Source organism: Falco cherrug, chromosome Z (genome assembly GCF_023634085.1).
Source record: "Falco cherrug isolate bFalChe1 chromosome Z, bFalChe1.pri, whole genome shotgun sequence".
Taxonomy (NCBI): domain Eukaryota; kingdom Metazoa; phylum Chordata; class Aves; order Falconiformes; family Falconidae; genus Falco; species Falco cherrug.
In genome coordinates this window covers 3,296,212-3,322,023 of record NC_073720.1, presented here as the reverse complement: position 1 = coordinate 3,322,023, position 25,812 = coordinate 3,296,212, and the positions used below count along the sequence as shown (strand labels likewise).

Here is a 25,812-nt window from a genome sequence, read left to right as displayed (position 1 = left end):
AATATTGGTAGTAACCCTGCCAGGGTACAAAGCTTTGCGGAGTATCCCATTGCTAAAAAGAGAAAAATTGCATTTCTTTCTAGGGCAGGTTGGCAAACACTGACAGCTTTAAAGACTTTCTAGAGAGTCAGGGATGCACATACACACACGCTTGTTTCTTTTCCTTACAGCTGGGAAATATTGCTGATTAATATCAACAGGTCTAAAGCATGCCACAGAAATTATTTTTGTCTTCATACAGAGTCGTTAATCGTATAAATTCCAAAAGCACTGCATAAAAGTATAAATTTGAGCTTAGGATGAGGCCAGGTACCCACTTCAGGCTGTCCTGGGTCCACCTCAGAAACAACTGACTCTGATCTACTTCTAGGACAGGTCAGTAAATAAATCAGACCATTGGTCAGCAGCTTCCTCAGCAAACCTGGCTGAGAACGTGCCACCTGAAGAGCTGATCCAGAAAAAATCCCTTCAGCGCTCAGTTTAAGAAAACAAGGGGATCACTGCTCAGCTTCGGGGATGCTGTGCCTACCTGGAGAAATTCTGGAAGAGGAAGAAAAGATTAAGATGATTAAGATGAAAGCCTAAAGCAGGACCACGTATTATGCACTGTTAAGCATGATTACTCTCTACCTAACATTGTATGTATTATACATATTATAGTCACAATTCAAGGATTTACAGTTATAAATCCAATTTGCTTCCCATGTCAGGACTGTTCTGTATGCCATATTGTCTAGATGGATACACATCTTTCCAGAACATTTCCAACAGCTAGGAGCCAGCCAGAATCATGACTTGCTGGCAGACCAGAGACAGGGAATGGCAACAGGAACATTACAGGGATGTTTACAATGCTGCAGAGAATACAATATATGCTGGCTTTGCCAAATAATAGTGAAAAAAAGGACTAAAGACGGATGTATTTAATTATACTATAAGCTTGAGGATGAAGGCATGATGTGTAGATGAGGTACCGTGAACAAAACCATAGAACTTTCAACGACTTCAGGGCTTAGCCTGAAACAAGAAGAATTCCTTGAAAATGCAGAGGCCTTTTAGAAAAAAAGAGCATGGGTTCTGAACAAAAAATGAACCCCCTAAAAATGACGACAGGTAAAAATGAGGAATGTTTTTAATATCAAAATAAAACTAACCAAGAAAAGATTTAAGCATGTGGAATAAAGAAAACTACTGGCCCAAATCACAAAAATGTCTAGACTGAATGCCTGACCTCGCTTGAGCATTTGTGATCCTGTTATGTACACACACCGACTACTCAGATAAGTAAGTAAAATCCTTTGTGTGCTTTTGAATTTAGAGAACTAAAATCTGAAAACCAGAATAATCCCTGGACCCATTTCTCAGTAGCATTAAAGAGCACCACCTCACAAACGGGGACAAACCTATCAACTCAGAAAACTTTTATCAATATGAAAAGGATATGTAAGTCTTCCTACCACAGGATTTGCAGAAAATGCGCATTTCATAACAGCACACCCTATTTTTACCAGTGCAAAGGAATATGCAAATGAGTTTAAGCCCTGGCTTCCTGCATTTCAGCTCTAGAATAACGTTCAAAGCTTTACACAGCAGTGAAAAACAGTATGTTTGCAGCAAACATTTTTGTCAAAACCAGAATGCATTTAGAAATCACTCAGTCACTGCCAACTTTATATAGAAGATTTGTATAGCTGCTAAGCAAAGCTTATAAGATTAGGAGTAGATTTTGCACACTTCACTCTGCTACCTCTCACAATTAAGTCAATGATGCTTTAGTAGTACCCTCAAAGAAGGGCTTGCACATCAAGGAATTTCTTGAGTCTCAGAATTAAACCCTGCAACCTTATAAAGACTTCCCAAATCCGAGACACCATTCTCCCCTGAAACAAAGCAGCTCTGATGCTGATCTTCTTGCTTGCAGAATTTTATGAATGGGACAGTTGAAAATCTGCCACTTTTCAAGTATGCAAAATGTAAACTTTAAACAAAGAAACTGGTTTAATAACTCAGTTGAGAGCCTCTCGCTTACTTTTACACATTGTGTAAATGAAGGGAAAATCAACTCTTTGAAGGTCTCAAATTGGGCAAAAGTTTAAGTTGTTCTAAATCCATATGTGCACTGTTGGGATCACTCTACCAAAGACAGGAAAAATATATATAAAGTTTAGCAAGCCAGTGAAGGCAGGGGAAGATCAGTTATGCAGACAACCAGCAGATCAGTGAGAAGCAGAGATGTTTGGTCCCTCCAGAGAAAGCCCATGGTGCCTACAGAGCCCCAGCATCACCTGGTCAGTGGGGAAACCCTTATATAAAACAGAAAGGGATCTTTATGGTTCAGGACTTGCCAAAGATCGAAAGAATTTCTCCCATACGATTTGATTATTTGCAACAAGGTGGAGGAACTCAAAAGGAGGGTAAAGTAGGGGTGAAAAAGGCAGTCTTCTCTTGGAGATATTGTACAAGAGAAGCCTGCTAGGTGAAGATGGCAGAGACAAATTACCTTGTGTATCTGGGCTACAGTCCGCTCCAACTTCTGGATAAAAATTACAGGTCTGTGTTCCCTGATCAACCTTTTTTTAGAACAAAAACAATACTATAAATGCCAACCAATATCCCAGTTGTCACATCAGAGACAACTATCGCTATTTTCTGAGAAGTGAGTTGCATACTTTTAGCTTTTAGTCTAAATAATATAACTTATTAAAATTTAACAATAAAGAAAAACTCACCTGAAAAGTTTTAAAAGGGCCTATGAAGTGTATGAACAATGGAAGGCTTGCAGAATACAATCCTGCTGAATAAGTAATGTATACTAATAACTGTAGTGATATACCCATGGACATGGAGAATCCACTCTACACAAATCTCTGAGCCAACTATGTATTTTAAATTTCTAGCAGCAAGTGCTATTGTTTAAGCCACAGCAGCTGTTTTGATTTTGATAGCAGACCAGTCTAAAACACAAGGAATATTGTTTATTGTACAAATGCTTCGTGCTGCAGATAACATCACCGGCGACTGCTCCACCTAGGCTAACGCACCATCCCATCATCCTAAACCAAACCCCAGATAAACCTCTCACTGCTGCCCAGCTTCTCCTACTGCCACCAAAAACCCAGAAGTTGTGCAAACAGAGCTCTCCCCATGGTGTGTGCCATGCAATCAGCAATGCAGAACAAGCACAGGGTGTTTGCTCGAAGCATGGCAACGAAGGAAATCATTACACTTCAGGAACACAACCCATGTTTTTGTATTTTGGTAGGGCACTGGAGCAAGCACTCTGCCTTGCTGCCTCAGGAACTCTGTCTGGACAATGTACAAATTCTGGCCCAGTAATTAGTAAATATTACCTTTTGCTTACTTTTTCATAGGAACTATCAAGCCCAAGGTTAGATTTTTCCTCCTCCAGCCTGGGAAAGGAGCTAGAGGTCTCCCCGTCCATCTTCACAGGCTCAGTCCTACCATACGCTTGCTGGTGGAGCTGGTCACCACCTACGAAGTCTCTAGTGCTGATCTCTCCCTGCTCTTCAGGATCTGAGATGGGAAGGCACTGAATTATGCTGACAGCATAAACCACATTAATTTCATAGTTAAAGGATTTTTCCTTTTGGAAACTTCCTATACGAGCCCTCTCTGCTGCCCTGATACTTGGGATTGTCCAGTTGAAGTACAGAGGTGGAGGACCAAGAGGTCCAAATGCCGTTTTCACCTGCCTGTTTCTTCCACCCCAAATTCAGAGTTACTACATGTCACAGTTGTTTTCTCTTTTAGTTGCGTAGAACATATTTCCCCAACACAAAAGGTGGCAGAAGAGCAGAGTGATTCAGTTTGCATATTTTTCCAGTGACGAGGTCCCAGACATGCTTTCACTGGAAATTGGTGCAATGCTGCAGCAGCATCCAAAACATCCCACCAAGCCAAAAAGAACATTCCTTTGGACAACTGGGACTGAGCTCCTCTCCATTATCACCGTACAGGGGTCCAAAACACCGCCTAGACTTTGGCTTTGTACATCACCCAGGGAAACAAGACCCATCTCCCCGCTGGGTTTAACACCTTCCATTTGCCTCGCGGAGGCTAACATTTACAACATGTCTCCTCGCGGCTGGTTTTACAAGGTTTGACTTTTACATAACAGAAGCCACAAAGACGAAGCCCACGCCGACATCCTCCTCCGGTCCCTCCCACCCAGCACAGCGGCGGGGCAGCATGCCAAGCCCAAACATCCTCCCCCCCCCCCCCCCCGACTGCCCATGGAGGAAGACCTCCTTTTGGTTTTGTACTTTTTAATCTGAGAGAGCCAGGCCTGTAAATATTAGAAAAAATGATAACAATGACTTAAGAACAGAGACAGACTCGCTGTCACCAACTGTCAACTCTCAGATCAGGGCAGCCTAGGAAGTGGACCCTTATCTGCCCGAGGTTCAGGACACGCTGACTAACACCCCTATTGAGTCTGCAGACCTTTGGCTCCCTAATTTCCCCAAACTGGAAAATGTACACCCCGATGGACATACTCCCTTCTTAAGTATTTCAAGCCTCAGCAAACAGACAAATCGTGCCGTGAGATGAGCAGCACTGCCCCGCTCCATGCAGGAAATCCAATTTATTTGTCTTGAGGAGCGAAACATGAAATGACAGTAAAACCTCTCCAGCCGTAGCACACGGTGCCAGACTGCTGCCTTATCTCTGCTGGGACCGCAAGCCAAGGAATCGATGCCAAATGCGGACGTTTATGCTCTTTATTTTGTGATGTGGATTTCACAGTTTGGGTTTTTTCATTTATTTGCCCTAACACTGAGAGTTCTCTGAAGACAGACCCAAGCCAGAGGGGTTTAAGTTGACCTCAACATATAACCATGGTGCCTTTTCATAAATGGATTTTTAGGTTGTTCATTCCAGTCTGTATTCCAGTCCATTCACAAAGAACATGAAGGCTGGGATAGCATGTTCAAACTAGCTACTGGAAACAAGCCTTTATCAATGATGGAGGCAAGTGGTGTGTCGGAGGGAGAAAGGGATAGTTATTAATGAGTACAATGTATAATATTAATATACATAGTATATTAATGTATTAATAGTATTAATAGTATTAATGAGGACAAGGAATCCTTCCCAGTGAAGGAATCTATAAGCTTTGAAGCTAGCCAACTGCATCTCCCTGACTGGCTAAGTACAGGCAGTCAGAAGCTGACTGCATCCAAAAAGTCCACCAGTTTAAAAAGTTAACACTCTCCTATAGCGAAACTGCTTTTTTTCTAGCGCAAACAATCACCTCAATCTGAAAAAGGGCCTCAAGTGAGCTGCTCTTTCAATAATGCATGAAAACTACCCGTGTTTTCTGGTTTAATATGCTTTAGATGCAGTATTTCCAGATCTGTTTGCCTTCGCTGACCTTAACTGTATTACAACCTCCTACTCTGCTAAAGACTGTCTTCAGGCTGTGAATCAAGCAGTTCTCTAGAACTCCCCACCTCAGGGTCAGGAATTTTAAAAGTCATTTATTCATAAATGCTGTTACGTCCCGTTGTTATCAACCATATCTGCCCCCTTCCTCCCTGTGCATTCAGGCCAAGATTGTTTTACCCTGGTGACAACAATCAGTCTTTGCTGGTCTTAGCAGAGGATGACAGAGTTTGGCAAAACCTGATGGGGCAGATAAACACAAAGAATTTTGCTGCCTGACTCTGAGCTCAGAGCTGCAGGCACCGCTTGAACCTCATGGGTTTCACGTTAAGGACAAGACCTAAGTGAAAGGGCTGTGCTCCTCTCCCACCCCATAGATACAACCCTCCCTGCTCTATTTTGGAGCTACCAGTTGGTCACACCACCTAGCAGACCTTCCTTCAGTGAGCTGATAGAAGCCTTTTCTTTGCTAGCTCTAAAAACAATTCTTGCTGAGATTTTTGATACCTAACACGCTGCAGCAAAGGAAGGGAAATCTTCCTCCTGGAGCTTCTGGAGGCTGCTGCAGCAGTATCAAGCTGGAAATTCTCACCCTACTGCTTTACTGTCTGTCCTCAAGCCAAACTCCACTCACGAGCCACAGGCTGATTACCCTCCCCATAGTTTAAACATCTTTTGTGACAAAAAACTAGCGTAAATCATCTAGCAGGTATGCAAGGACTAAATGCAACGTATGTCCTGCAGAACCCCCCATCCTTCCTCATCCTCTGCGCTCTAAGAGCCCACGCTGGCTGGAAACACTTAGCACCTACCTGGAGTGACAGTACGATCACTAAGTGCAAGGAGAGGAGCTGAGCAGAAAAGAGTGTAGTAGGGTTTGTTAGGGTAAGGAGTCAACACGAGAACATGGCCAAGAAAAATCAGTCCTCGTTTGCAAGCTCAACAGATTGTGGGTTGAGCATTATAACCTTAGGAACCGTAAACCCACCCTCAATCCATATGGATTCAAGATTCAATGCCATCATCTGATACTACAAAACAAATAGAGCTACAGGAATGGCATGGTGACCTAAAACAGCTGCCCCCTAAATCCTACCAGCAGAGTCCTCAGCAGAGATGCCAATATACGTGAGAAATCCCCTGCTTGGCCAGGAAAAAGCCGTCTACATCGCTAATCATCCTAAGCAGGAACAAACAGCCTGTAAATCAACTGGAGAGCAGCACTGCAACTTGTACCAAAGGTTGTGACAAAATTAAACTCGGTATGGGAATGCAGTTGAGGCAGCCATCAGCTGACAAAGTACATTTCTTCCTCATTCTCACTTCTTGGTGTAGTTGCTGTAAACACTCAAGACATTTCTCTGATTTATGCATTTAATTAAAAGATATCTGTAACATTCATGCTGTTTACATTTAACCCAACGCTGCAATGAAAGCTGTAATTTTGTCTGGGATTTATATTCTGTACTCAAATTTATTTTGATTCCTTGATTTAAACATACACACAGAAGTGAAAATGTGTCAAATCATGAAAATGGAAAAGATTATACTCCATTATCTAGTTCATCTGTCAACCAGGGCAGAAATCTTCTGAGGACTGTTTTTCTCAACCTGCCACATGTTATGGAAACTTAATTTAAAAGACTAATTCAGAAAAGACAGCTAAACCTTAAAAGTGGGAGAGCAATTGGACCGGTATAATTGAAGTTGGTTACATTATTTTTTTCTCCCTCTATCTTGTATTCAGTTGTTCATAATTCGCCTAATCTGGCACCTTCTGGGATAAAATTGTTGACCTTGGCCACATTACTTTTTTTTTTTTTTTAAAAAAAAAGAGGTTATTTTTTTTTTAATGGAATGACCAACAAAAACTTTTTTTTTTTAATCAAAGTAATAAATTAAATTTAAATGCAACTCATTTTCCTTCTCAGCTACCCTGCCTATACTGAACGTTTGCAGTCGAAAATAAACACATGGGTTGGAAATAGCTCTCAACTGAGGAGGAAAAGAAAAGAAAAAATAAATCAGAGCACTTCAGTGTAATTTTACTTTGCTTTGACCAAAGTTGCAAGATATTTGGAAACAACACGTCATGCACATGCAGCGCATTTGGCACTGGACTTTTCATTAGAGGACTCACAACATATGCAAGTAAGGGAAGGCTGCACAACACATGTGAAGCAGATTTAGTCACAGCAAAAAACGTAATAAAAGTGTAGGGTGGCTTTCTAGGGTATGGAGAAGGAGGAGGGAAACTTGGGAAATGTTATTCAGCTTAAGCAAATGTATAGCTCCTAAGTTAATAGGGGATGGGCTCTGGCTCTGAGCCCTCCCGTAAGATGCACTGGACAGGGAGTTATGGGCTGCTCATGAGCGCTGGAATCCTGCCAAGCTGCTGCGAAGCCAGCAAAGCTCTGCAGTTCGGGGCAGGGAAGCTCCTCTGTGCTCTCTTTCAAAAAAAATGGGATCATCCTTGAAGGTTAACAGAGTTCAAAATATGTGGCAGGCGAGCGGTTAGCAGAATGGAAGTAGCTTTGAGAAGCATACACACGCAAAATGTTGTTTACCAGTGTCAGAGATCTGTTACTATGGGGAGCGACTTGGAAAGTCTCACGCTGCTTTCCCATCCACTCATTTCTCCAGCACTTACTTTCTGCCTTATATTTTCTATGTCCTTCTTGGAGAAGCTTCCTTAAACCAATGAAATTAACCAATTTAATGCAGCTAGTGACAAACAACCAGATACACATAGATAGATCGGTTTGTGTTAGAATCTGTGTAAAGTTCGTATCTTTCTGCTCAGTGTCTCTCCACGTGCCCTTCCTTCCTATAAAGGGAATGACCCTTTCTATGTGCCACTGAAAAAAATCAAATTTAGCAAATATTTCTTTACTTTTAAATTGCACAGCTAAATCAAAGTAGATGCACTGACAGACAATGCAGCGTCTCAAGAGCTCACATGGGAAAATCTGATTCTGCTGCTACACTCACTTCCAGTCTTGTTGGATATTTCACAGTGCAATGAAAGGCCAAGACCAGACTTCAGCTGTGCATAAAGAAATATGTGATTGATCTCTTTTGGCAACCCACGCTCCTTTTTAGTGACTGGAGTTTGTATGTCAACTCCTGACCCTTCCCCTCCACAAAGTCTGCAGAGCACCTACCATCAGCCCCCCCATTTATCACCACCAGCAATGCCTTGCACAAGGATGCTCTGCCATCTGGAGAGCAGCAGGAAGGAAAACATTCCTCATCCTGGGTGACAGTAGGAAAATGCCACCACTTACCACTTTTTTTCTCCTCCAAAACAATATTCCTAACAGCGATGGTTCCTGCTCATCGCTGCAGAACAGCCTCCTCCCGGGTAAGCACTGGTTGGGGCATCTTTCGCCAGACATGGAGATGCTGAAGGGTCCCTTGCATGCTGACTGGGTCACCAGTAGGGCACAACCAGGAGGAGATGATTGCAATGGACATCCCTTGCATCCCGTACAGAAATATTTTTCTGCTCCCTACAGGATGCCTGAAGAATTACATATTTATTTCTTAAAGAGTCATAGATACCTGTGTATTTTCACACAACAGCAATTTTGTATCTGATGCTCTGCTTCAGGAGAAAAGGCAAATGTCAACTGTTAGGGAAGAGGTAACCAGCCTCCACAAGAGTACCGCTGCTGCTTCTTCGTTATCATTCATTATACCTTCCCTCCTACTCCCTAGTTTTTATCACCAGGGGTGAAAGGATGCTAACTAAACCCTTTGCAAGTGCTGAATGGCCAGTTCTATGCTCCTATCAGTGCTGCTCTTTCCCAGGCTGCATGTCCAACAGCTCTTTCACCCCTTTTTTTTCTTGTTATGAACTTTAATCACAAACATGGATAAACAACTTTTTTATTACCTGGCCATGTGATGCATTTGAAAATTCTGATAACCAGCCTCCCACCTTCTCCTGTTCTGCTCAGACCCCAGCTCTGCTTCTCTTCAGGTTCAAAGGAATACTTAACTTTACAACATCGATAGTTTCCTGATGGCCTAATTCTGGGTCAGAAAGGAAAAAAACCCCAGTAATAACTGTTGTTATAGGACACTATTCCATCTTCTAAAGGCTCTGCATGTAACTGCATGAACTCTCATCTGTTGTCTTAAGGGGAAGCAGTTAATTACAATCCACAAGCTGCCACAGGCAAAGGCTGAGACATTAATCAGCTCAGCTGGGTACAGGGCTATAACTGCAGTTACAGTTCTGTGTAGCAGTGAAGGGTCTAAACCCAAGTGACTGCAAAGCGAAGACAGCCACAGGAGAGAAATACGGGGGAACAGCAAAACTCTTACCCTGCCGATCACCCTGCTCCTAAGAAGGGTTTGTTTTCCCTTTTACATTTTTCTTGGTTTGAAAAATTAGTCTCAGAATCACTAACGATATGTATTATTGTATTAATATATTATTCCATTTGCATTTCTACAATTAAATTGTTATTATTACCTAGTGCATTTCTCCTGGCTGGGTAGATAGGACCTTGTCACCTGAACATTTCAGTTTTTTCTCAAAACTGGTTTTAGATAACCACAACACTTCCAGGCTCCTGTGGAAGGCTGACCTGCAGAACAACATTATTGAATAGCTCTTCTGAAGTAGCTATGGTGACTCCAGAATAAGGTAATTTCATTCCAGTATAATTGTTCAGCTTTGTGAAGAAAGCAATTACACTGGAATGAAGTGACTGAATCCAGAATGAAGCTTCCAGAAGGTAACTGGAAGTGTTTTCAGGGGTGGAGGGGACAGACATTAAGCCTCCGTATAAATATTAGTCTCCATGTAGACAACAGCTTGGGAATAGGAGTGTCCTGTGCTAGCCCACCCTTCATCTTGGCCAATGCACCTCATTCCTGAACTGCGGAATCACTGTTACTCAAGTCACTCACCCAAGGCACCACCCTCCCAAGCTACCTTGTCGTGTTGTGCAATACCCAGCTCTTGCTGTGTGTTCCTTCATCTCTGGATGAACTCTGCTTCTCTGGATTCCAGTAAGATAAGCAAAGACCCACATCTAACAGGATGCATCTTTCCTAGAGAACTGTGATTGAATTACAAGTAGGATGTAAAGGAGATCATGAAAATACATTAAATGTTGGATTTAAAAACCCAGAACCCTGGGGCAAACAAAAGCCTCACCAGTGCTTCTGAAAACCCTACATGTAAGGTTTCCTACATCACATTTGCATTTATACAATTCAGCTGTTACCTATTAACTCCAAGTTAGCCTATTTTCAGCTAGTCATTTATCTTGTAAGTAAAGTATTAAAGACAATGATGATCTTATGCAAGCCTTGAAGAAAGAAACCGGATTAAACTGTTTGGAGCTTCCCCTGATCATAGCAATGGTCCTTCTGGGACCACAACAGTTTCATTGATTTTTCAACACAAAAAGCATGTGTGGATTTGAGCGTCAGTACCACATTGGCCTTGACCATTAATAGTTTCTCGTCGATAGACATGAGGGATCTCCAAGCGCACACAGCCCTCAGCAGTATTCTGGCTTCCCTGGTCCAGAATGGAAAGGACCAATATTCTGAGACTCAGTAGCATACATGGTACGCTATCTTAAAGTATCTGGGTTTTTAAAGGAAAATCATACTTGTGCTACTAAACCACAGGGTTTTTAAAAGCAAGGACTGCTAGATTTCTAATGTTTTTAAGTTAACTTCAGCTATAGACACAGCTTTGAAAGCATCTGACTTTTATGACTCTCAATTACGCCAGCCATAAAGCCAAGTCACCTACTTATCTTCTGCAATGGCTTAGCCTTGCAGGCTGCGAACGGGGACCCTTGCTGGCATCGGCCATGTGCTGACCCTGTGACACCAAGGCAGTCTCAGCGAGTGGTTAGATGAGACTTACATGGCGCTTTCACAGGTTGTGGACAAGCCATTTTCAGCAGCTTTTGGTTTACAGACAAAGGATCCAAAATTCTAACAAAGTCAAATGAGCTAAGAACGCTCTAAATATTTTCACAGTGATCCATTCTTAATAAAAAGGAGAAAGAGCTCTGATATAATCGAGCGCAAAAATCCTGTTTACAGGATCTTCATATAAAAAGCAATGAAATTAAGTAAGGCTGTATTACTTGCTACTGCTATCAATTAATGCAGCAACCACTTCCAGACGTAATAATTACCATATGTGCACTGTGCTTTACCTCTGGGCTTATTAATTTCATACACAGGAGGTTAAAACTATTGATTGCATTAAAACATACTGCTGTGTTACAACAGAAATGCTCCCACTGCAACGCGACATTGCACAAACTGGAATGATTCAAGTGACATAGGAACAGCCATCTGCACCCATCAGTGGATAACTTGCTAACAATCATTGCTCTGTCCCCTCTTAAACACACAAACACAACAGGAGAATGGCAGCAGTTAGCTCAGCTGCTTAGGGACAAAAATTATGGGGTCTTAAGATACAGATGTTGACCACTGCATAAATGTAAAACCACTAAGAGTACCTACCAATATCAATAAATTGATAAAACTAAAATGGCTTTTCTTTCTCACTGCCATCCACCCCACTGTGACTTTGCTCACGTCGAAGTGACTGCCAAACAGCGCTACCCTACAAACTTCAGAGCAGCCTGAAGTTTGGCGAGTCTCAAAAGAATATGCATGTGGATTTGGAAAAGTCCATTTGGTTTTTGAAGTTTGCTGAAAACTTGACATATACTGAAAGATCAGGACATTCACATAGCATCTAAAAACATGCAGTGGCTGCGCTGCCGTAAGACAACCGGGTTTCTAACTAGATGCAATATGTTCAGAAACAACTGCATCCTTTTTGCACTTGGGCTGTTTTGTTGTCATCCTAGCTGCATACTTAAAGCTGTATTTCTACTCAATGCTGGTTAAGCTTCTAGAAATTATATAACCTGCTTTAAAAAACCTCCCTGTAAACAACAAAGCACCGTTTATCTTTTTAATAAATCTTAACCTCACATTAAATAATTCTACTGTCCTAAAATAATATTTATAAAGACAATGGCAACAGTGATGCAAAGGAACAAATGTAAGAGGTGAAACTATCAAGCTGGCTGCATCGGTAGTACATTCATATAGTGTGAAAGTGTGTCAGCAATTGCCAGAAGCCTTTAAAAGTTAGAAGGAACCTGGCTTTTTTTCAGCAAAAGCAATAAAACCAAGTACCAAGCACAAAGAGTTAATGCGTTCTTCCTACTTCTGAAAGCAGGAACGAACCTGATTTCGTCAGAGAGATTTGGCAACGTGCGAAATCCTGTAACCAATTTCATTTCCTGATAAATGAACGGTCCACAGGGGAAAGTCAGCCAGAGGCTTTGGGAACTGTCGAGAGCTCAGACATGACCGAGAGGCTCCTGGAAGGAGCCAGACTGTCTCTTTGCTTATCACCGCCCAGCCAAACGGCACCATCCAAACGCCGGCGCTGCCAGACTCCATTTCGAGCTGGAGCTGCGGCGCAACGTGATAGTGCTTCATCAAGGCACGGGATCCCCTGAAAAAATAAACCAGCTCCAGCACACGTCTCGCGTTAGACTTTAAGCAACTGGGCTGAAAACACATGGTTGTATAAAACAGGCGTTGGGATGTAACTTGTAATGGTCTGTGTTGTTTATGTGTTTTAAAGCCAAGTGCTAGGAGTGACTTGGTATTCTGGAGTTTAGAATCTCCCCTCCGCCCTTCCAACAGGAAAAAGCCAAATACAGAAGGATAAATCATTTGTTATTGGATAGATTTTGGCATCAGTGAGACTGTGAAGGATGCGTTTTCAATAGGAGCTATAGGCTGCGTCACGTGGAAAGCTGAACATCACTCTGTTCTCAACTATTCTCAGTTTTAAACTATAAATTGATTTTTTGAAAAGTTATCCTCATAAATGTAACCGATAGTCCTACTGAACGTTAACAGTAAATATCAGATCTAATTGCAAAATGACACAAGTGCCTCAACACCAGCTCAGCTGTGACTTTCTGATCTATCTAAATGCCACCTCTTCATATAGACTTAACCTGTTTGCTTTTGTATTACTACAAATTGATTCACAACTCCAACATTTTTACAGGAAATTCAAGTAGCTTGACACACAGAGATGTGAACTTTTAAAAGTCTAAAGTTTGAGCTTGTAAAAAAAAATATTGCAGTCTGATGACCCCTGAAGGGAAGATAAAAGGAAAAAAAAATAGCTTAAATAATAACTTCAGGCCCTTCATTACCAAAATCCTGGGTAACTTTTCAAGTGGCTTGCAGGCTTATAATAGCAACAATGTCTGCAATTGATTAGCTACCCCAGCACAGCCAGATGTCTCTGTGACGGGGAGAAAGTACTGTTGGTTCTAGAGTTTACTGGGAAGCAGAACATCATTTCACTGAAAAACAAAATTTCTAAAACAGAAGTTAGGGAAGCTAAAGAAATACTATGTTTGTTCTAAACCAAAGTGTCTGAAATCAGTTTTACTGCACTTTCTAGTTCTTTGGAAAGCCTGGGACAAATTCTTTTCTTGCTCCCAAGGAAAATGCTGCTCGCTTAACTCAGTCTGCCCTTTACCACAACATCACTACTCACCGATTTGCTGGGACCTTTGACACCTTCTGCTCAAAGACTGTGACAAATACAAGCTAATAATATATTTTAAAAAAAAGACAGTTCTCTATGTTAACTATCTCTGCAGGATTGCAAACAAGGTACATGGCCTTGGAGGAATTGCAGAACACGACTCCAGACACACCAAGGTCTACATTTTGAGCAAACAAACATCATGAGCCCCATCCCCACTGCTCCTTCCATGACTTTACTCATGTTATTTAATGCACACTTTAGGCCTCAAATGAGAAAAACAGTGAGAATACCCAAATGGGATACGAAAAGGATCAGCTACTCTTTCAAAGCATTGTGATACTCACGATACTGCTGCCTTTGAAAGTATCCTTGATACTTTTTGGGCTACTGCTATGCGTTTACCAAATACTGCAATGACTCCACGCCTATCATTGCACAGTGAGCAAGAAACACTAGAGGAGGAAAATAATTTCAACACAAGAGCTTGCAAAAGCTGAATGGATTTCGTGTGGGTAGCCACGACTCACTCCCAGCTCCTTCAAGCTGATCGTTCAGCAGTTAAATAGTGCTCTGCCTCTGACTCTGTGCTCCTTCAGCTGCTTCTCTCCACTTCAACCGAGTTGGCTGAAGCTCACAGACTCATCTCTGCTGCTCTGCTTGCCCACTGCACAGGAAGAAACACAAAGATCTCATGCCGTAAGATCCTTACCCGACTGCTGACCATCGTGGGCATGACTGCCCTGGAAAGGCAAGGACAGCCTTGCTTGGTAGCCCTCGGAACTACTGCAGACACAGGCGCTGGGGCTGGTCTCCTTACATCTACAGTGATGCAATGCAAAAACCCAGTCCTATGCTGTCCTTTAAAGCACACAGGAGGAACAAAGCCAAGAAACATCTTCTCAGTTTTCTGAGCAATCAATGTGACTCCTAAAAAAGCCCAGTTGTGTGAGGTTCAACCAGGCTCAGTGCCGGGCCCTGCCCGTGGGTCACACCAGCCCCCCGCAGCGCTGCGGGCTGGGGCAGGGGGCTGGGAACTGCCTGGGGGGAAAAGGACCTGGGGGGGCTGGTCGGCAGCCAGCGGGGCATGAGCCCCCCGTGTGCCCAGGTGGCCAAGGAGGCCAGCAGCATCCTGGCTGGTGCCAGCAGTGGTGTGGCCAGCGGGAGCAGGGCAGTGCCCGTCCCCCTGCCCTCGGCACTGGGGAGGCCGCCCCTGGAATGGCGCGGTGGGCTCTGGGCCCCTCGCTCCCAGACAGACCCTGAGGGGCTGGAGCGTGCCCAGAGCCGGGCAGGGGGCTGGGGAAGGGGCTGGGGCACAAGTGCTGTGGGGAGCGGCTGGGGGAGCTGGGGGGTCAGCCTGGAGAGGGGGGGCTGAGGGGAGACCTTCTGGCTCCCTGCAACCCCCTGAGAGGGGCTGGAGCCAGGGGGGTCGGGCTCTTCTCCCAGGGAACAGGCGACAGGACGAGAGGGAACGGCCTCACCTTGTGCCGGGGGAGGGTTAGGTTGGGAATGAGGGAAAATCCCGTCACGGAAAGGGTGGCCAAGGCTGGCACAGGCTGCCCGGGGGGCTGGCGGCACCCGCCCTGGGGGGATTTATAACACCTGTAGCTGTGGCGCTCGGGGCCAGGGCTTAGCGGTGGCCTTGGCAGTGATGGGTTAGCGGTTGGACTTGGTGATTTTAAAGGTCTTTTCCAACCTAAATGATTCCACAATTCTATGAAAAGAGCAGCCAGGGAAATAAGGGAGAGGACAGAGGAAAGTGACGCACAGTCCATCTTTCCTCCTAATTAACAGCAGCCACTATGAGCCACATCCTCACCACCACGGTAGATGCAAAGTCCTAGGCGCCTGCCCAGTGTCCTGCTTACATCACGCCTGGTAGCATCTCATAAGCATGAAGCTATGGCTTGAAAACCTTAGGACTGTTATAGCCAACCACAAAACTCCCCAGTGAAAGCAGGATTTTTCCAATGGATCTCTGGAAGTGTTAGGATATAGCAATGTTTCAGTAACTATGAAGAAAACAAGGTTGAAGTTCTCCCATTTATTCTTGATCTGTGAAGAAAAGCTTTACACAGTGCTCCCTCTAAAGTTGAAAGCATGATTATTATTTTCTGCTCAAAGGGATTTTGGCTCCTTTATAGTAAGAAACTGACATTACATAAGAAACAGTCTAAAGATCACAGATTCAAGAGTTTGGTAATGCATATTTTCCTATGCTGATGCTGCAATGATTTTTATATTACTCTTCAATAGGGAGGTGTCAGAAAAGCATTAATATGTTTTTAACTGTGTGCCAGGCAGACAAACAAAATAAAATAGTTGAGTTTTTTTTCTTGTTCTAGTCAACAATGCCAAAAGTTAGTTTATTTTTCTCCACCCCCATGGAAGAATTTATAACCAATGAAGTAAACCAAAGTGAAAAAGCTGTTTTTCACTCCAAAATTGACTGACAGCTGCTATGTAAAAGCAAACCTAACTTGTTTGGGTTCTCAGGAGCATTCACGTTAGAAAAATGAAATTTCCTGGAGCCACTTGAGGGGTGTGGGGGGGTCTTTTTTGGTCCCTTCCCCCTCCCCAGAATTCTAAAACCATAATTTAAAGAATGTGATACTGTGAATTTTCACATTCAGAAGACAACTGGGAAAGGTGGAGAGCACATCCCCTTTTCAAACAGTCTCAAGAGTAACAAATAAATATGGTATCACTTACAGTGTTCGCTAACTCTCCTGGGGAGTACCAAAGCGAAGTTGTGGATGCCATGGTACACGCCACCACTGTTAGACCTGGCAATATTCAAGCAGATACTATACTCATTTGTAACCAAGACCTTATGTGCAAAAGGACTCGTCTTACAGCACACCAAAGAAACCCAAATCTTGACATGTATGACAGTCAAAATCCATGCAAACACTTACTGGAATGGTAACTGTATGAAGAGTTCTAGTTGGTATTTTACTTAAAAATATTAAAGCAAACTTTGAAAAGTAAATAAATACGCTTTGTGAGTGACTCACCAACACTACCAGACTATGCCAACATTTCAAATGTCTTGAGTCCCGCAATATGAAGCTCCATGGCTTGCAAGTTTCAAGGCAAACTACATTTCAAAGGACTGCAGTAAAACTTACTCCACTTCCCCTAAAGCTTCTAAGTTAAGCGATTTCTTCTATCTTAACTGAACGATGCTTCTGAAAATGAAGTGTCGTTAGCATTCAATCCAACTCAACAACTATATTTGCATTATAGGTAGCTACAAACAAGACTCTCCGAAGACTGCTGAAATGCACTTCTATCCACGGAACAAAAGGAGTCACCAAATTCCAAAGACTTTGAATCCGCAGATGCCAAAGCTGATTTACTTCGGCCCTTGCCTTCCTCAGCCTTAAAAAATAAAGTAACCAGGCATACAAGCAGAAGTTTTTTTTGTCATCATGCTACATAGTCTAACTAGCTACTCAAGTCTACCTCCTACTAAGGATGCATTTCTGTGGATTATCATATTAATGTTTAAAAGTGACCACAGCAATTATTTCTGATCTATTTCTGCTACAGCCCCAAAGTTCTGGTTCCCTTCTGCGGCAACTGAGTTAAGAGCCTGACTGCTGCATTATTTTTCTTTCTGTAAGTTTTTGAAATGCACAGTCAAGAGTTCCCATATGATGCAGTATGTCAGCAAGTTCTAACTTTAAGCACTGTAACAGTCACAGTTTTTCTGTAATATTTTTCACATACTTTAGATCTTGCCCACACACAAGTTCGCACCGTTTAATTAAATAGACTTAAATGATATAAGCTCCTGCTTGGACATACTTATTATAAAATAGTGTCATTCAATTTAGTTTCAACTCAGTCTCAGAATTTAAGGAACTGGGCTTATATTAATAGAAGAGCACCTGCAGAAGGGTTTGCCCTGGTTCAGGCAGACAGGCAGGTTTATAATTCCATTTTAAGATTAGCCAGAGTCAGCTGAGTGCAGACATGTCTTTGACTGCCTGCTCACAGCTTCATGATGATAAGTTATTTTCTGACCACAAAGCCCATCAAAACTTACAAGATCATTTTTCCTGGAATTTTGATTACCAAAAATCATATTTCTCAAGGGATAGGGAGTATATTCTTCTCTACCCGAGGTCTATGAGAATCTGACCTCTGAAGCAAATGCCTTCAAAAGAAAAGTGAATTATTGTTCATCACTTACAGGTCAGCTCACGGAAGCAGGCAAGTTTGACATCTTAATTGAGGGTATAAATTGTCAGAAGGAAATACACAATCCATAAATACTACTATTCTTAGCATATGTTTGGCCTTTTGGAACGGCCCAAAAAGCACTTTGTTTAAAAGTTTCTTACACTTCTCTTACTAATCCGATCTTCTTCAGGTTAAGGGTTAACAGCAGTTGAGAGGCAGCAAAAGGAAGTCTGCATTATAGATGCCTGCCTAGCGTCAGACCTAAGGATGTATTAGACACAGTCAGCTTCCACTATAGGAAGATCTTTGACCCTTCAGCCAGAAAAACATAACTATCAGGAAGAATTTGAGTAATTTATTTTTTAAGGGCATTTTCTGTCTCTTGCTTAGTGCTATGCCCTAAAGCCCTGTAAAGGAGTTGCTGGTCTCTGTAATTCCTCTGCCTGTACATCTTTACAGCGCCACACAGAGTTAATTTGTGCAGTCTTCTACCTAAAACCACAGCAGTGAGGTACTGCTACAGCAGCAGAACAAATGCAAGAAAGCTGTACATAGCTTAAGAGTTACAGATCTGCCCCAAGGTTTAATTTAGATCATTAAACACCACTGGTCTGGATTCTGAAGCCAGCATCTTGCCATAGCCAAATAACAACCACTTGGGACTAAGGACATCAGTACTCTGGGAAAACCCACCATCATCAGGAGCAGTTGTAATGGAAGACGAGGCAATGGATGGTCTCTTGGGATCAACATCACGTTAGGTAGGGTGCACACATCTAAAATGCCATCAGTTTCCTTCACAATCTTGGGTGCTGTGTGAGCGCTGCCTGTGTCCTGCCCCACCACACTGTTGAACGATGTCTCCTCCCTAGGAGGAACATCTGCAGAAAGAGGGTAACCTTTCCAGAGAGAGCTCAGTAGCCAAACCAAGAGACTGTTTCAATTCCCTCAGCTTTGCAGACTTCACGTGCACTTTCTTTTATGGCTACACCTTCTTCCCAGAGTTGAAAGTACCTACACTTGACGTCCTCTGTTGAATTCACTGTCACCTCACTCAACAACCATGTCGTTTTTGTAACATTTTTGGTAGCTGAACTTTTGGTGTTGACACTGCTTCCCCAGGAGCAGGGTGATGGACCAGGGACACAAAGCTGTCCTGGTCCAGCTGCCAGGTGGTATCTACCATCACTCTGAGGACAATTTACTCTTTTCCCCAGTGCTCTGGTGCCTCGGTGATTAGGGCTTTCAAGAAATGGAAGTTGAAGGAGTTGAAAGTACATCATTAGTAGAAGGGGAAACCTATGAAAAGTGCTTTTAACACCTAAAGCGAAACTTGTTCTGTCAAGAGACTGAAGGCTTTTACCTCTGCTCCTTTTACATATTCTGTGAAATTTTAATGCCCGTCAAACTCGAATGCACTTTAATAAATATTAAATTTTGCACCATACCAAAAAGGTGCAAGTTGATGGCATAATGGCACATCTGCAGAGCACATGAACACACAACTAAATACTCATTGACACAGGGAGGAAAGGAACAGGTGAAAAATAAAAGCAGCTCCGAGTATGTTCATGAAAATGAAACCTCTGCCTTAAGTGGCTTATCTAATGGGACCCTTTCTTTTATAAAGCATTAAATGTGGCCTCCCAAGTGTGATCACTCCGTGAACCTAAGTATCAGCTCCCAATCACTAGCTGGCATTCAAAACAAGTTTTCCCACTTACTGTAAAAGAGCAGTTATCTGCTGGCTAACTCCTTGAAATCCTGAGATAACTCTCAGACTCCAGACACAGTCCTACTTCTCTCACACTCCTAAACCTGAAAGTACAGATAGTTCACCAAAAGGAAGAAAGGCAGCCTGAGAACTTTAAAAAAATAAAAAAAAAGAATGAAGCCAATTTTCACCTATCACTATGATCTCTAAATTGCCTTTAATAAGCTCCTGCAATAAAACAGGGAGCCTGGATTGTGGGCTGCTTGTCTCTGAAGGAGACAGCTCTATCTCCATGCCGTGGCTTCTGCCTCCATCCCGGGCGTATGAACTTCATTTATCTTCTCCCACAGACCGAAGGAGAAATAACCAGCTCTTGATTTCAGCACCTGCCCTTTATCTCTCTGTCTATGCAGAAGCCTTCTAAAAGGCCAATTACTCAGCTTGGACTTTCCCTGCCTTCCACAGTACACGGCTAAAAAGCATACGCTTAATGTTAATTATATTGTCTCCAGTCAGATTGCTCTGGGACTAAAAAGAAAATACGAGTTAGATATCCCATTTCCCAATAATTATTTGCTAAGAAAACGGAGGGTAACTTTCCTAACACAGACACAGACACACACACACAAATATGTATTTTTATATATGTATACACACACACACATGACCTACTGCTAAGACACATGCTCACTGTGCACCCCATGTTGCTTCCCACAGTGAGAAGGAGCCCAGGGTGTGCTACAAAACTGATAAGCTCCATTATGCAGATTGGGATGGTGGCTTTAAGTGCTGTTATTTTCAGTTGATGTTTATTCATGTTTGAACTATGGTCTAAGCACCAGACTCAAGATCTGGATACACCTAACGCCTCTTGAATGCTCACTTCCTCGACAAAGGCCAAGATAAGCAACTTGAAACATTCACTATATTTATCTGTGCATACATTAGGTATTTATACATAAGAAAAAAACCACACCAACATTGTTTGAGCTACGGGGAAGCAAGTGAGTAAAAGCGCTGCTTCAATCCTCATTTTTCCAAATCATATCCTCTTTGTGTTTCACTTGCCTCCCTCAGAGCACTTCAGCTGAAGACAGCGATTTCTAGGAGGTAGGACTAGTATCTCTGCAGAGTCTCTTGTACTTTAGAGCACTTCAGTATGTTACAGCAAAAAGCAAGGATGGCTCAAAAAATAATTAGCAATTAACTGCAAAGCCGATCTATAAATTCTCAGGATTAAACTCCACAGCTCTGCATGTTGTAATTACATGTAGGTCACGTCGACCCAGATGCAAAAGACCCATAACTCCTTCAGACATTGCCCAAGCTGGCCAGACACAAGCCACTTCTCTGAATTGGCTGTGCCCGAGCCAGCATGTGTTAGCAAAATGTCCCTTCAGCAGGCAAATTCGAGTCGGTCTAGGCACCAGACAGCTTCCAGCTTGCAGCTGTGAGCTTAGCGATGGAGCAGCCACACGGAGCCTATTGTGCAGGCAAAGCGACGGCGGGTAGGGCTGCTCCCACCCATCCAGACATGCCCAGAGAGTGTCATTAAAGACATGTGGATTAAAGCTTTCTCCTTTATTTAGCTGCTGAAATTCCTCAGAGTTGCCAGAGTTATTGTGTAACTATATCTTTAGTCTGATCTTAATACAATTTTGTCAAGGTTTAGAATAGCTTCCCCTGAAAACCTCAGAGGCTGAAGTGGGAAGACTCCGGGAATTACACGAGACTTCTAGGAGAGAGGTACAAGGACAGAGGGCACAAGACTCAAGGTCATTTCTACAGGAGGGAGCTGCGTGCTGCTCATCATTACTGTCTGCAGAGAAAGGACGTTATTTGCATTTACAAATTAATGCATGACATTACAGATACCAAGGTCAGTGGCACCAACTTTTCTCCACACAGGAGTAACCTGCTCTGGTGAAACTGCTGCTCAGCAAAAGGATTTTGAAAAAGCCCAGTAGGTATGAGCAGGCAGCGTAGAGGAATTACGTGCCAGACTACGTTCCCTTGGTAACACTGCCCCCAAACTCAAGCTTCAGAGGAAAGGTAAGCAACTCCAAGTCGCACTAGAACCATCATCAACATCCAAAGTACTCATCTGCTTGGTGAGGACTTATGGAGCTTGGCACTCATCAAAAAATTTTGATCTGTTGAGTTAATTGGCAATATAAACACGTCATTTTGAATGTTGTATATCATCAATGCAGAAAATTTCAACTTGATGAGATTTCACTCCAGAAACAACACTTCTTTAAACTGTGGCCCAACACATAAGACAATCTGGCACACTATGTAACTGATAAAACCTTCATTTTTTTTGCAAGCAGCAAATTTATTTAGTGATGGCTCCGTGTCAAGAAGGAATTGCTGTAGCCTCTTAATGTACAAGCTTTTAATTATCTGCATGTAAGAATAAATTGTCATAGAAAAAGCAAAAGGTCCAGCCTTTCTCTGTATTCACAGCATCACAGAGTAGCAAGGACACAACCTGAAGGGCTGGATTTGGATCCAACAACTACTCTGGTGTTACTTAGGCTATTCCTGGACCACAGCTCAGGACTCGGATGCTAGACCAATCTCTCCCGAAGTAATTCGGTCTAACTAAATACGTGCCATCTCAGGGACACAGGGAACTGCAGGAAAGATACTAGTATATGCAGCCAGCTAGAAAATTCCCACTGGGTGTTTTAAAATTACCAGGATATAAATAAATTAACCAGCCGTCACCAATGACCGTGTGTACTCTGTGTGCCTTATCAGATGGTATTTTCCTAAAACTGCCACAGAAGAAAAGGGTCTTGAAAAGACACTCTTGCTGTCTTACTATGGGAGTAGGAGCAAAAATGGTTCTGCAGGAAGCAGACAGGATTTAAAACACACTCAGCATAATGGAGAAGCAAAATTTGTCGCATGTTTGAAAACCACACATAACTCCCATTTACTTACCTTGTTACACAGATTTCATTATTGCAGTATTTAAACATCATGCAGTCATTAATGGATTTTAGCCTTACAAAACCTGTCAAGTTGGCAAATCCCTCATGAGACTTGAGAGATTCTCAGAAGGGAACGGAGGGGTCTGCTCAGGATTATACAGAAAGCTCGTCATCATGTTGACCGGACTTACAGGTCCTGAACTGATTTTTACTAGTTTGGTTAATTCTTAACTAAAGCCTGAGAAATCTATCTTTGCAGCATTTTATATAGACCCAGATGGAGGCGCAGAACACTAGAGAAAGAAGTAGTGAACAAAAAAAAAAAAATTATCAAGGTTTGGTTACAGCTTAACTAAACAATGGATGGGGAGGTGAGACAGCACCTTCGAGACAGGATGAAGACAACCTCAGCCTCAGCAAATTTTAATTCCTCCACATGCTTCAATTTAATAACTACTCCAGAAAACTCACCCAAACATTTAGCACAAGTCAGATATTTAAATTAAAACATTACCTATCGCAATCCACAAAGTAATCCCTTACCAGTCACTATTGATAGGAGAAATATGTTTTGACGTTACAGATATAAAGGGTATGTATGTAATTAATTGGAACAGTACACTTTAATTGACAAGGTCTTGAGCACTTACTCTTAGCCTGTCTTTGGGCAAAGCAACAGCTCCTTGCTTGATGATTTCCAGAACTCGCTCCACTGACAGCTCAGCTCCAGCTTGCTCTAATCGGGAGCTGAAAAAGGTGATCACCTGGAATGAAAAAATCAGAGCACATCAATAAATGGAAGAGATCTTTGTATCAATTTACACACAAAACTGTCATCTTCTTTCCTTGGATCAATGTATCTGTACTTCTTAAAGAATAATCATGCTATTGCTTGTGTCGCAGTCAGGGAGATTTTGTTAATGTCAAATTAGCACAATTATCAGTATCCTCCTGCAGTCACTTTTAACAGGTAGACGATTTTACATTTAACACACACAGCCAAACTGATAAATTTTCGTTTCCAAGTACTGTGCACTGACATATGCTTATATTTCTATCTGTTGGTACTTCTGCACGTCAGGACTTTTGAGACCTTCCAGTCTACTTTATATAGTTTGCACTAGAAATTTACTTTAATTTTCAAGCATCAAAGTAAAATCCTTACAGTCTCAATGACTCCTGAACATTGAGCTTTAAGACAACTATTACTATATCAACACAAAAACAAGAGTCTACATGACTTCCTGGGGGTTTTGTAGCATTCAAAGCCAAGGCAACTGATGGGGGGGTTGAGGGGGGGGGAGCCCACAGAGCTCTTCTCCCCAGATAAACAACCAAAAGTGCACTGTGTCCTTTCCCCATCGCAGATTCCAGGGCCAAGGACCTGTACATTCCCTCTCAATGCTATCATCCTCTCCACATCTCCCTGGCAAGGCCAAGCTGATTTTCACCATATCTCCCTCCTCACCCCCTTTTCTGTGACCCAGCTGATCCTTGTTAGCTAGAACACAGTTAGGTCAGGCTTTAACTTTTATCCCTCTCCAAGCTCAGTAGGTCACACTAGAAGCAAACATCCCACCAACAGCTCTCCATGTGGGACACCAGGAAACCTCCATTTCTATAGCTCCTTTCATCCAAAAAGAGCACACTTTGCAAATCCCATCCCTTACCCCAGAGGAACTCATCAGTCACGAAGGGGATCCAAACCTGAAAAGAACACAGAAAGGGTACAGGGCAAAACTTCAACACCTACTTAAGAGGACTCTGAAAGTACCACAAGATGGTCAGAGCCACTTGGTAGAGCCTGTCTACATGTGAGCACCTGGCCACCGCTTGGCTGGAGCCATGCACAGCTCTCGCTCACCGCACACGCTGCTGGTAGGTTCCCCAACATCTCATAGGCTTCAGACACACTCTCTGCTGAAAAGCATTAATGTCCACTTGTATCTGAATCACAGCCTCCAGCACATCGAGTAATCTTTGTTAATTCTCCCAAGCAGAAGGGGAGAAAAGTGTATTATACTACAAAATCTCTGCTAAGCTCTCTTTGTTCTGGAGTGAGACACAGCTGGAGCCAGAAACCATTACCCTAATTATGCCTCCCAGCTCAGCTGCTGTTAATAAAACAAAGACAGCTGATGGTTTGATTACTGTGAGATTCAGATTTGTTGTTCCTCTCTTGTGAGCCCAGAAACCCTATCCCTTGTTTTGAGCAGGTAGATTTGCTGGATTGAGGAGCAATCTTCTCTAGAAACTGAAGCATCGAGTGAGTGAGACAGACAACAGTTGCTGGAAGTTGCTTTATAGGGTGGTTGTGGGGTTTTGGTGTTGTTGATTTTTTGGATTTTTTTCTTGGCTCTGTTTTGTTTTAAACAACAGAAGTATGGAAATCAATGGAGAGAAAATTCAGGTTTAACCTTTTGTATTGTCCTTACAATTATCTCCGTACTTGAAAAGAAGGGAGAATTTCACTGCCTCTGGCAGATGCTGCAGGTAGGTTTGACATTCTTACAGATAAGGACCCGATGTAGCGCTGTGATCTCTGATCTTTGAAAAAAACAGGAGTTGGAAGATGTGCTGATTTCATAAGCAAAGGAGCTGGAGGGAAGAACCAGAAATTACAGAAGAAAATGGCAAGAAACAGCTTGTGCAAAGAGTGTGAGGACCTTGGAGTGAGGCTGGCATGGTTTTGGCATACAGTCTGGGACAAATTGCTGGTAGAGGAGATACACAGCTCACAGAGGAAAGAGAAAGTTGCCCACAAACTTCAAAATTAAAAACCCATCCTCCTGGATTTCAGCACCCCTCTGTTGTCAGTAATCACTAGTGAAACCTCTCCTCGCCCAGGGCAGGCTCATGCAGAGAATCCAGCACACTAGTGCTGCCTTGTTAGCTCAAGTTCTGCTAAACCACAATAAAAGCAAAATTTAATATTCGGCTTTTAATCAAAAGGATAAAATACTACCATAATGCAT

At 42.7% G+C, this 25,812-nt stretch overlaps 1 protein-coding gene across 4 annotated transcripts in view; it reads right to left on the bottom strand.

The window, feature by feature from the left end:
* Window positions 1-25,812, bottom strand: part of DYM (dymeclin) — a 213,727-nt gene that overhangs the window by 8,099 nt on the left and 179,816 nt on the right. For all 4 annotated transcript variants that reach the window (XM_055698723.1, XM_055698722.1, XM_055698724.1 and 1 more), the window contains one exon: window positions 23,488-23,601. In XM_055698723.1, the coding sequence (XP_055554698.1) occupies window positions 23,488-23,601 (114 nt within the window). The remainder of the gene's footprint in view (window positions 1-23,487; window positions 23,602-25,812) is intronic.